Source organism: Trifolium pratense, linkage group LG6 (assembly GCF_020283565.1).
Source record: "Trifolium pratense cultivar HEN17-A07 linkage group LG6, ARS_RC_1.1, whole genome shotgun sequence".
NCBI classification, from domain to species: Eukaryota; Viridiplantae; Streptophyta; class Magnoliopsida; order Fabales; family Fabaceae; genus Trifolium; species Trifolium pratense.
This window is the reverse complement of record NC_060064.1, coordinates 45,752,525-45,764,827: the sequence shown is the minus strand read 5'-3', so window position 1 is coordinate 45,764,827 and position 12,303 is coordinate 45,752,525. Positions and strand designations below refer to the sequence as shown.

Sequence of the window (12,303 nt, the reverse complement as noted above, 5' to 3'; positions counted from 1 at the left end):
CAGAATTTTCAATGAAGATAATCCATTTCCGTGTTGTATATGTAGGACATGATCAAAGTGTCAAAACAAGACTTAAACATGAATATAACAATGGCATACAAATATCAGCCTCAACTTATTGAGTTGGACCAAATCTCACTTGAAATCAGATGTGCATTAATAGAGTTAATTTTTTTTTAAGAGATTTTCCTTGCAATAAACCATATTTTCACCAGAAATCAGAATCATACACACTATTGTGATTATATAGCATATACTATGCTTATAAAAAAATATAGCTTATACTATATCATACCATGTGTGTCACTACAGGTTCATGTGTCATAAACCATAACTTGATACTTAGTTTACAATCCAGAAGGTAATTCACCTCCAAAATGTCAACTTGGGATAATTCTTCTGAAAGATGGTAAATCTCAACTTCTTAACTTTTTACACCATTTAGCCTTGCAACAAAATAGGGTAGTGATTAACTGTATTCTCTTTATCTGGCCAGAATATAAAATCTTTTACTAGTAAAAGGAAGGTTGAGTTGCTCACAAGCAAGCATTCAACTAAAATATAAATAACAGCTAACACATTCAACTAAAATCTCAATTCTCATGAATGAAAGGTAAAAACCAAATGAGATGAGAACAACCCAGAGACTATTAAAGGTAAAAACCATATGAGACGAGAACAACCCACAGAGACTATTGAATTAATTGTAGGGCGAAGTAAAACCATAAATATCAATCTAAAATAATCCAAGTTTTTTTCAAGATTATTAGCTTAATCGAGTAACTCGCATATAAATGATACAGCACAGAACATCTAGAATTTCATATATCATAATCTCTAGCATTTTCTTTTAAATTCATTTCTCAACGAAGCTCTTCAGATTCTCCAGCCACACCAAGTATTCCTTGTTGTCTTTGTTAAACATGTATTCCTGCAAAAAGTTGGTTGTGCTGGCTGTTATCCCCCGGACCTCGAGATACTTGAGAAAAGCCTTCTGCAGATTTTCATCCAAATCACTGTAAAAAGGAACAAAAACATTCAGAAACTGTAACAGATGCACTATATGATAAAACTTTATAACAGCATCATATATTACTAAATGCTTACGTGAACTCAGGTCCCTCATATACCAGCTCGTCTTCAGACTCGTCGGGCTTCTTTATTGACAAACTATCAATTGAAACCTCATCAGAGAAAGCAGTTACACCAAACTCCAGACACACTCCATTTCCTTTGAAAACATTAACAACCAAAGGAATGCTAGATTCACTATCATTCTTCTCGTTGTCATCCGCATCATCATCCTCATTTCCAGGTCCTACAGTAGGGATTTCAACTTGAACTGTGATAGTTTCATCCTCATATTGTCTCTTTAGTTGAATAGTTCTTTCTCCAGGGTTGTCCTCAATCTCAAAAGGAAACCCGTGAGGAATTTCAACCTGAAAAGTTACACAAAAGAGACAATGAACTTAAAATGATGGTTAATATCAAAAGCAATAGTGCTGGACATAAACATGCTATGCTAATCTCAGTGTTATTTCTGTCCCCTGACAAAGGCCACATGTGGTACAGGTCTATAAGGGATATTTGTTTCTAGCTTATATTTTGCTGCTAGAAGTTAAATACAGTAGTTAGTAATTGTCATGCATTTTTTAATACCAAAGATAATCTACAGACAAAAATATGATGTATCCTAAAACTCATCAGCATATAACACTCAAAGTTAATACTAATTGTCATGCATTTTCATATACCAAAGATAATCTGCCGACAATAATATGATGTTTCCTCAAACTCACAACATTTCAACTTTCAAACGAGAAAAACAGTTGAAAACTTCTTTTCATTCATTGGAAAGCAGCAAGCAATTCAAGAGCTATTCAAATCTACTTGCAATATACACTTCACAATGAAAAATCAAAGAACACTATTAGCAAACTGATTTCAAAGCATTCTTAAAATACAACACTAACACTAGACCGATCTTGAAGCTAAATTCCACATGATGTCGAGTGAGCAATCAAGGAATATTTGAATGATCAATTTACATCTAAGGGATAAAGAGATTTCTCAATCAAACCAAGTTATAGCATGCTTTGGCAACTGTTATGTAAATTTCATTATTTCAGTAAATACTACACACAAATCATTGAAACATACAAAAAAGGATCCAAGATACACAGCTAACCCGTAAGAGTCAGATACACAGAAAAAAGTAAAATCAGAATGATAAAATAGGCCAATTAAACATACTTATTTTAAAACACCAGCAAAATATAAAGCACTTACAGAGCATACAGAGCTTTAATCTAATATATTCACTAACCCAACAAAAAAAGTTGAAACTTTAATTGAAAAAAATGCAAATCAGGAAGAAAAAAAAACTTCGAAGAAAATTACAATTATAAAACCCTAAATTGAAACAAAAGGGATAGAAATCAATAGTAAAAAAAAATTACTTGAGCAGATTGATCATCCTCGATGGCACACTCGATTTCATTTTGAAGGACTTGAACAAGATTATCATCTGCAACAGGCTTGTTTGCGACGGCGTTAGAGAAACTCCGAGAGGGTACAAAAGGATTAATTTCTTTGTTGAGAAGGAGCTTAACAGAGAGTGCGCTGTGGAAGGTTCTGGAAGATGAAGTCGCTACTGCGCGGCGGGCAGCTAGTGGTACAACGGCAGCGGTGGCGCGGCGTAGAACGGTGTACATAGCCATTTGAGAGTTGAGTAGAGAGAAAAGGGTTCGAGGGTTTAGTGTTAGGGTTTTGGGTATTCGCAACTCGCGGTTCTCTTTATTTATATATGAAACCCAGTTAATTAAAGAATGTTTAATTGCATTTTGACCCCAAGTCTGTGATTTTCATCCTAAAATATTTATATTTGGTCATGTTAAGCGGTGCACCCGGTGCACTTGTTAAGCATACCAAAAATAGAAATAAAACATAAATTTAATGTTGATAAAAACAATTTTTTACATTTTTAATGCATTGGATGCACGAGTTTCAAGACAAAATTTTCTTATTTATGTGTTTAACTAGTGCAGTGAGTGCACTATTTAACATTTTCCTTTAGTGGGTGTAGTTTAAACACCGGGAGATACTGACTAAAAAATGTAGCGATTAAACAATGAAACGACCGTCCTAACAAGCGTAAGAGCAATCATATTTATTTGTCGTTTGGTAAACTTAACCTCAAAATTTAAATGTAAAAAACATAATATTCTTAATCATATACTCCACCGTCCCAAAATATAATAACTAGTTGATCACTGCACGCACATCAATGCATAACTTTGATTACGAATATTTTTCATTGTACATTAGTAAAAATTATAGAAATGTGATATTTTGAAAATATTCGTCGAAACAAATCAAACAAGATATTATATGATAATATTTACATTTATATACTTTTAGAAAAATACGGTCAAAACAATACATATGAATAATGCATTTAGTCAAATGATGTTTTATAAAATAGAACGGAGGTAGTAAGTTATTAGGCTGAATTTAGAGACACTGACATGTTAACATAGAATTGCATCGATCCACTACACTTCTCGAATCGATTTCAAATATGACATTTGTGTAGCCTCTTCAATTCATCTCCTTTCATACTTCAAGTAAGGCACTTTGTTCTCCTACAATTATGGAACACTTTCCTTTAGTCCAAAATGTGTCAGCCATCACAAAATTTTCCATATGATTTATAATGCATCATCCTGCACTTGTCCTTCTCATTGTGGAATCCCGCATCAACATCATATTACCATCTCATTCTTCTACCTCCATCCAATGAACGGTGCATCATTTAATTTTCAAATGCTTCACCAAACATAGGTGGAATTTACATCAATTTTTGCTTAAAAAATAGAGGAATGGCCATTTTCTAGTCTAGAAACACTTTATTTTAAGCTGTTATTGAATTTACATTCTATGAGGTAAAACTCACTAAACGGCAATCAAACATGACGACTCATACTTTAAATAGGACAACCATTTTCTAGTCTAATCACACTTTCTTTAATTTTATACTTCCTTGTATTGAGAACATTATTTTTAATGAAATGATTTAGGCACAACCCCAAATAATATATATTTGGGCACACATACATAAAAAAGAAAAAAGAAATGATAAATAATTTAGTCATATCAATTAATATTAATTAATCATTTTACTTTTTACTTTTTTGAGTTTTTGTGTGTGCGCGTTTAACATGTATCATTTATGGAAGCAGATTTTCTGCTGTAATATTCCACAAAGTTTTCACGCAGTTTTGATTGTTGACCGTCAGATCTGTGATGTATGGTTGTGATTATTTTGATGGATTTTATAGCTGATTTGATCAGATCCGTCCGATCAAGAAGCAATGGCTGAGATTGAAACTGCGTGAAACTGTGTGATTTTATTACTGTAGCAAATCCGGATCCATCATTTATGGTTGTGTCTAACCAAGAATTTCTCTAAATTCATACATCATTTTATATTGATTAAAGGGTAAATAGTGTTATACCCCCCTGCAAAATAGGCGAGTTTTGCGTTACCCCCCTGCAAAATATTTTTTTGAGATTACCCCCCTGCAATGTCAAGATTCTTTGCGTTACCCCCCTGGCTCAACAAGTGGGCATATGACATGGAAGAATCTTGACGTGGCATGACACATGGAAATTAATTTATTTTTTATTTATTTTTAATTGTCAACTCATTAATTAATGTGGGTTTTTAATTAAAAAAATGAAAAAAAAACTTAAAAGTTGTTATATTTTTATGAACTTACTTAAAAGAAAGTTTTTTTTTTTACTAAAAGTTGTTATTATATATATATATATATAAAAAAATTCTTATATATATATATATATATATATATATATATATATATATATATATATATATATATATATATAATAACTAATAGAAGAGTAACCAAAAAAAAATGAAGATGAAAAAAAAACTAATAATAATAATAGTAACCAAAAAACTAATAATAATAATAACTAATAATAATAGAGTAACCAAAAAAAAAAGTTTCTTTAAATAAAAAAATTTCTTTAAAAAAAAAGTTTCTTTAAAAAAAAGTTTTTTTTTAAAAAAAAAGATTTCTTTAAAAAAAAGTTTCTTTAAAAAAAAAAGTTTTTTTCATTTTTTTTAATTAAAAAATAAATAATTACTGAGTTGACAATTAAAAAATAAATTAATTTCCACGTGTCATGCCACGTCAAGATTCGTCCATGTCATATGCCCACTTGTTGAGCCAGGGGGGTAACGCAAGGAATCTTGACATTGCAGGGGGGTAATCTCAAAAAAATATTTTGCAGGGGGGGTAACGCAAAACTCGCCTATTTTGCAGGGGGGTATGACACTATTTACCCTTGATTAAAATATGGAGAATGTTAACATGTGCATATATGACACATGTTAAGGTAGTAAAAATAGAAATTATGTCTTAGAATTTGTACATTTTAACTTTTCAAGCATTAAATGTCTTGTATCATTAAATGTTAAATTTCTATATTAAGATACCTTATCATGTGTCATATATGCACATGTTAACAAGACCCTTAAAATATTGAATAAGAATAATATTGCACAATACATTATAAATTTAGAATAAATGATTGGTAAAAGAAAAAAAAAAGTACAAATACAATTCAATACACAAATTACAACCTTCCAGGTCTCTGTATCAAAAAAAGTACTACAAATTAAAACACAAACAGATATGGCAAGTTTGTATAGAAAAACCAAAAAGAAACAAAAAGACTTTTCCATTTGGTACCCTATCGTAAACCATATACCCCCAAACCTAGTGAATTAACCAAATAGTCTTTTCACTATTGGACTAAATTTCTAATTTTATTTTCTCTTAATTTTAATTTTGAACGGTATATTAAATTAATTTTCAAAGTAGAAAAAAGGTTTCTAATATTTTGTTTTTAAAAATGCATGAAATTTCAGACATTTCAATTTTATTTTTTTTAAGAATTCAAAATGAAATGTTGGAAAACTATTTTGTATTTTAAAAATGTAAATTTAATAAAATGCCGGGTGCTCTAGACTTTTCAAAAACAAAAAGGTCATTTTAACTAGTGTTTTAAGATACTAGTTAAGAAAATTAAAAAAGATAAAATTTATATTGAAAACAACATGTTTTATATTTTGAACAATAGACTACACAAGTTTTAAAATATTTTTACTATATTAGATTGTTTAAATTGGTTCCAAACACTTTTCTTGTTCAAAAGTCCGAAACTTATACAATGATTGATAATGAAGAGACACACACACCGGTGTTGTATCATGGAGTTAAAGGTGAAGATCAAAGGATAAGACAAAATTATAACTATTTACTTCGTGGCCTTATAGTCGATCAAGAGGGAAAAAGTAAATACATTTGAAGAGCTAGTTCGGTGAAAAGAGTTTAGTCCTTTGATCTTCAGGTATAGAGTTTAAATCTTTCATAAACGAATTGTAAAATTATCATTAGTGTTACTTAAATTAATAAAAATATCACCTTTCCTGTTTTTTTAAAGAAAAGAAGAGGAAAATGGTATATTAACAAGAATAATCTTTTGTCCAGAAAATCTGATTTGTAATTCGTCCTTTTTTTAATTTTCTTTTTAATTATGAATGTAATGGGCAAAAAGTTTGTTAGAGACACTTAGAATTTGCTTTCTTGAGTTCTAGAATCCGAACTAGGATAATGAACAATAAACTGCTTTGATTGTTCTTTACAGAGTGTTATCCATCGAATTGGTTGCATTGTTTGAGTCTATGAATATCGTCCTTCATTCTTACTTTTCATCATTCATCCTCCTCTTATCTCCTCTCTTCTCTCAACTATCCCCTTTCTTGTCAATTATTTTCAAAAGTTACCGGGTATATGACTGCATAGTCTATCGTTGACCAATCATATTATTCTCATAGTTGGCGTCCTTTTATGATAGTTTTGGAATTTTATGTAGGTCAACGAGGAACTGTTCAACCATGATGATTGAGAATGTTATGTTGATCATATTAAAGCTTACGATACTTTGTAACACACATGAGACTCTTACACACTCTTCTCGTCGTGCTCATGATTGGACAATTGAAGTTTTTCTCAACTTTACAACATCAACTTATATGGTAGAAATTATCTCAGTTATAAATTTATGTTCAGATCACTTTTCCTTCAATGTGAGAGTCTTAATATTGATCAATAGATTTAGTGAATCAATCTCTTGTTTAATTTATTTAATGCCTTTAGAGGTAATGTTAAAAAAAAATATTGGCCATGAACCGATTATGAATACTTTTGTAAGTTTGGATTAGGTTTAAACAAAAAATATAATATTATTGTGCATCATTAGGTGACATCATCTCCCCTTGGGCAGCCACCGCCCACCATACGTAATGGTAATACTATAGTAATTAGTTAGCACAATTTTAATGAGTATCTTGTTGGATGAATGAGCCAAATATTTGACCAACTCCCTGGGCTTAAAAGTAAACAAGCTCAAATCAGGGAGCTTTGAGAACAAGGGGAGAAATTACCCATAGTTTAATGCTTTTATCATCTTGCTATATTATCAATATTGAATTGGTTTATTTAGTAAGAAATTTAAGCTCTTTAAATAAGTAGTTTGATGTTTGATTTCTGATTGTTATGCTAAAAACGAGTAATTTTATTTTGACATAGACGAAATGACAAACTCATTATAAACTCACGCATATAAGAGAGGGAGTTGGAGTTCGAACCTCGATTATGACATCTGACCTAATAATTTTGGCATTTTTTGCTAGTTGAATTAACTAGAACTTATGGAGAAAAAAAACAAGGTAAATTTTTGTATCTATAAAAAAAGACTTGTGGTAATGCATAAAAGAAGTTATGTTTGTTTGCTACTGTATGATCTATATCTTTCCGCCAATAATTCTCATAGAATTAAATGTTTGGTATCTACGATATTTTTAGTCCTATAAAGTAAGAAAATTATTTTAAAAAAAATTTGCTTTATAGTTTTAAATTTTATCCATTCAAAATTTGAAATAACCATTTCAACTCCTTACAAAATGAGTGAATATTAACTTTAGTTCATGTAAAAATAAATTAATCACTCATAAATCACATATACTAAGAATGAATTTGTCCAAGTGATAAATATATTCAAAATTTCAATTAGGCGGTCAGAGATACGATCTCAGACTCCTACATGTATGAAAAAAGTTAATTGGAAGAGGAGAATTCATCTTATTTTTCTCACGATTTTTTTGGCAGAGATTAATCACCGCTAAATGACGGTTAAAATTTCATATCTTTAATATGTTAATTAGAAAGGATTTTTTTTTTTTGAAGAAGAAAGGAATAAATGTTAAAATTCACTTATTTTAAACTCAAAGATTCATTTTATAGGACAGATGAATATAATTCAATTAAGAACAGTTTTAAGGGACTCATGTACTACTAATATGACACTTATTATTAACATAACCCTTGAAATTGCCACATGATCAAGAAATTATTGTATATTAATTACATGGCAGGACAAACCAAAAATTGTTTTTAATTAAGGTTTTGGAGCTATAATTTAAGACGGACTAAAATCCAAATTCATTATAACCGAGTGATGCGAAGTTTAAGTGGTTAATAAGTTTCGGTTGAATTTTATAGATCAAGAATTGAAGTTTAAATCCACAAATTCCAGCGAGTAATAAAAAAAATCAGAGCATAAGAAAAGATTATCAGTTGCAGACTAACTGGTTTATTCAACAAACCCCTTAGGCCAAAAAAGAGGACATACATTTTGCTTATCAATTTACCTAAAAACACATACTTCAAGTGACCCTTTTGGCCATAAAGCACCAACAAGTTTTTTTTTTTTTTTTTGACTTATAAGCACCAACAAGTTCTTAACACGTAATTAATTACAATTAATTTACAAGTACTAACCAAGAGCATGATGAACTTTTACTTTCCCACACGCTCACAACTTCATTAAAGTTCAAAATTAAAAACCAAAAGCTTCCCATTTTGAAAGCACCAACTATCTATAGAAAACTTGAATTAAGTCCATCTAATATAGCAATATGACCGATTTTGATTCATATTGTATTTTTGATATCACGGTATGTTGGATAAAATCACACGAGTTGCATCATGATTTTGTCAAACTCACCGTGATACAAGACAAACACTTATTGTTCAGTCTATGCTGCAATTCGACGATGTGTTAGACAATGATGTGGAGATTGAACACCGGAAGAAACAATGATCTTTGAAGCAGAAGAAGAAACCGGCTTGGAAGATGATGAAGATAATGAAGAAGTGCTTTGAATTTGCAACCGACCCGAATCACCGGTTGGAAGTCTCATGTATGAATATGAAGGTGATTCACAAATCCATGATCCTATAGCACCTTCTTTCTCACCCTTGTATTGCATTATTGTCTTGTAAACCAAAGGAATAAGACCCTCCATTTTTTTAGTCTGTGAGAGAATAGAGAAAAGGGTGAAAGGTTTTTGGGTTTTAATATAGTGTATGAATTGATTTGAGAGTTGAATGTGAGAGGAGAATGAGTAATTTGTAGGGTATAAAAACAAGTTGGTGGGGTCAAGGGATGATGGTGTTTTGGATTAGAGTCCGTATCTTCACGCTAAGCTAGGAAATTTTCAATGCAAACTCACAAGGTCACCATGATAGATAAGTACTAACAAACATCTATATATCTTAATTCTTCATTTTTTAGTTCGGAAATATTTGGCTTAATTACAGTTTTGGTCTTTCTATTTTTACTATTTTATAAATTTGATCGTTCTATTTTAAAATTTGATAGTTTTGATCCTCCATAAAATATTTTGTCTAAAATACGATGGTACAAGTGTACAACATGTTTTAACTTAAGTTTATAATTTATTTTCTTACGATTTTATCGTTGTTGGTATTTTTTTCATCGTCAGATCTTATACAATATCATTTAATACATATCACATCGCCTATTTATAATTAAAAAATTTGATGGATGAACCAAAACTGTCATATTTTAAAATAATAGACCAATGTAAAATGATAAAAATATGACTAAAATATGATTATATTTACGTGCATTTTACTTTTTTTAGTTCGACGCGAGATAAGTAAACTATGGCTAAGAATTATTTCCACTAGAATTCAAACTTGAATTCTCTCCTAGACGGAACATATTAACCAATTGAGCACAATGTTTTGATTTATGTGCATTTTACTTCAATAATAAAATTCACATTTACATGTCTCCATGAACATATCTCAATTGATAAAAATATTACATTTTATATGCATGATTGAGGTTCGAATCTCAATTTTTCACTTAGTCATTGGACAACTTAAAAAAAAATTGCAATACATTTTATTGCAATGTCAGTCAGCCACCAGAATTTAAAATCAATTTAAAAGTTAAAACCAATGTTTTGTAGCACACAAAAAATCTGACATTTTTTAAACTAGTATTGTTTTGCCGGTTTTGTTTGATGGGTTTAAGCTTTTAGATCAACATTGGAACATAGTTTTTTTTTTTTTTTTGACGAACATTGGAATATAGTTGGTTTGGGTTGGATTGGCTATGTTTACTTTTATTTTTTAATTTATATTCTGTCTTGATCGATTCAGTGACACAGATTTCTTCATAGTTTGGTTTGCTTTTATTTTAATTTTAATAATGTTATCTGGAATCTGTCCGTTGGTTTAAATGTTGTTTTTTAAGTAAGGTGCTTAATAAATTAATAATTGGATTGCTCTTTGTTTGCCACTTGTATCTGATTATGATGCTTGACATAAGATCTTATATTAAATTATTTGTCATGTTTTTCATAAGAAAAATGATAGAAAGCATATTCCCATGGAACACATCCATTCACATTTAAAAATGAGTGGCAAATTCTTTGGGTTACTGTATACTATAATAAAGTTAATTAAATTAATTATGCAATTGTTTATTACTATTATTTTTTTAAAGAAATGATATAAAAGTGACAACTAAGATACCCAAACTATGTTGGCACTACAAAGAACAATGGGAACTAGATCAAAATCCAAAGTGTAAGGAACATTATGTCTCATTAAAACTCTTATAAAAGAAAATTCAATGGAATAAAACCTTGATGAAGAAAAAAAAAAAGTGCAGACATAACCAAAATTCAAACATAAACAACAAAATCAACAAAAACTATATAAAGATAAACCTTGTCTATCGTAATTGAAATCATTTCAAATAGAGTTAGGCAAGCTATTTCACCAAGTGAAGTTGTGGATAAACAAATGTTGGTTATTTTATCTCCACAACAACTCTATTCTCTGAAAATATGAGTGAGTTTAAAATGCATTTGAAAAATAAGATGCATGCAATTCCTCCATTTGTTATGAAGAGTCCACGAAATAATGTGAGATTGCTTGAAAGTCAAGGTAACAAGCAATTCCACTAGAAGCTGCATTTCCAAGACTACCATGAGCAGCTCCATCTGAGATGCATTTAGTCCAAGATATTAAAGGAGGGTGCCACAAGATTTCTTTGATTTTAGGATTCTTAGTGCATGAATCTTCGCATTTAAATATTTAAGAATTACAAACTCTTCCATGTTAGAAGAAACCAAAATAGTAGTACAATTTTCTTTAAGGGAAACATTAGAAGTAATGAATTGATAACAGTTCTCCAATTTATTTTCTTATCCTGAAACTTGCAACTATTCCTACAAAATAAAAAAAAATATTAAAAATATTTATGATGACAATTTGGATAACAAGCTTGTACTGGTGAGAATACGTTGCACAGAGCTAGTGTCAATATGCATATCAATGATATGCTACAAACAACTCCAAATTTGATTGACAAAAGAAGTAAAGAACACAAGCAAAGGAGATGCAAAGAGGATTCTAGGCTAGCACCATAAAGATCACATTTGAAAACAATAGAAAACCTCTAGAACACAAGTTTTCACCAAGTAACTTAATTGTTATGAAGGAGTCTCCCAAAAGTGATATGGTAGACTTAGAAGGAGGAATATCTTTGTGTCAAACCATTTTGGTCCAATGAAGCTAGCAACAGACTAGGAGGTCTTTGAAACTTATAAGCCTCTAGTTAAGTGAACCATCCACACTATGAATCCAAACAAACTTATTAGGAAATTTAACCTTATAAATAATTATCACATATTTGGAATGTTTTGCGTAATAGAAATAAGAATGTGTCATTGATAATTGAGAATGAAATATCTCACCTTATCATTGAGGAGAAGGCTAGACTAAGTAGAAAGAGCAACATCTAACTAATTATCAAACCAAAAGTTAA

At 30.2% G+C, this 12,303-nt stretch overlaps 2 protein-coding genes across 2 annotated transcripts; both read right to left on the bottom strand.

The window, feature by feature from the left end:
* Positions 1 to 668: 668 nt before the first annotated feature.
* LOC123892767 (uncharacterized protein At2g39795, mitochondrial-like) lies at positions 669 to 2,796 on the bottom strand. Its single transcript, XM_045942629.1, has 3 exons — positions 2,460 to 2,796; positions 1,108 to 1,439; positions 669 to 1,016 (listed from the first exon to the last, which is right to left on the bottom strand). Exons 1-3 carry the CDS (start codon positions 2,718 to 2,720, stop codon positions 857 to 859), a joined length of 753 nt encoding a protein of 250 aa, XP_045798585.1. The 5' UTR covers positions 2,721 to 2,796; the 3' UTR covers positions 669 to 856.
* Positions 2,797 to 8,712: 5,916 nt separating this feature from the next.
* LOC123893140 lies at positions 8,713 to 9,554 on the bottom strand. Its single transcript, XM_045943063.1, has one exon. The coding sequence runs from the start codon at positions 9,458 to 9,460 to the stop codon at positions 9,191 to 9,193; it is 270 nt and encodes an 89-aa protein (XP_045799019.1). The 5' UTR covers positions 9,461 to 9,554; the 3' UTR covers positions 8,713 to 9,190.
* Between the last annotated feature and the right edge of the window lie 2,749 nt (positions 9,555 to 12,303).

Bases quoted from the DNA above. Each gene is read 5' to 3' on its own strand.
- LOC123893140 (XM_045943063.1), bottom strand. From the start codon at position 9,460: ATGGAGGGTCTTATTCCTTTGGTTTACAAGACAATAATGCAATACAAG.
- LOC123892767 (XM_045942629.1), bottom strand. From the start codon at position 2,720: ATGGCTATGTACACCGTTCTACGCCGCGCCACCGCTGCCGTTGTACCA. The intron at 1,440-2,459 runs GTAATTTTTTTT...GTAACTTTTCAG, and splicing joins AGGATGATCAATCTGCTCAA to GTTGAAATTCCTCACGGGTT. The intron at 1,017-1,107 runs GTAAGCATTTAG...TCCTTTTTACAG, and splicing joins TATGAGGGACCTGAGTTCAC to TGATTTGGATGAAAATCTGC.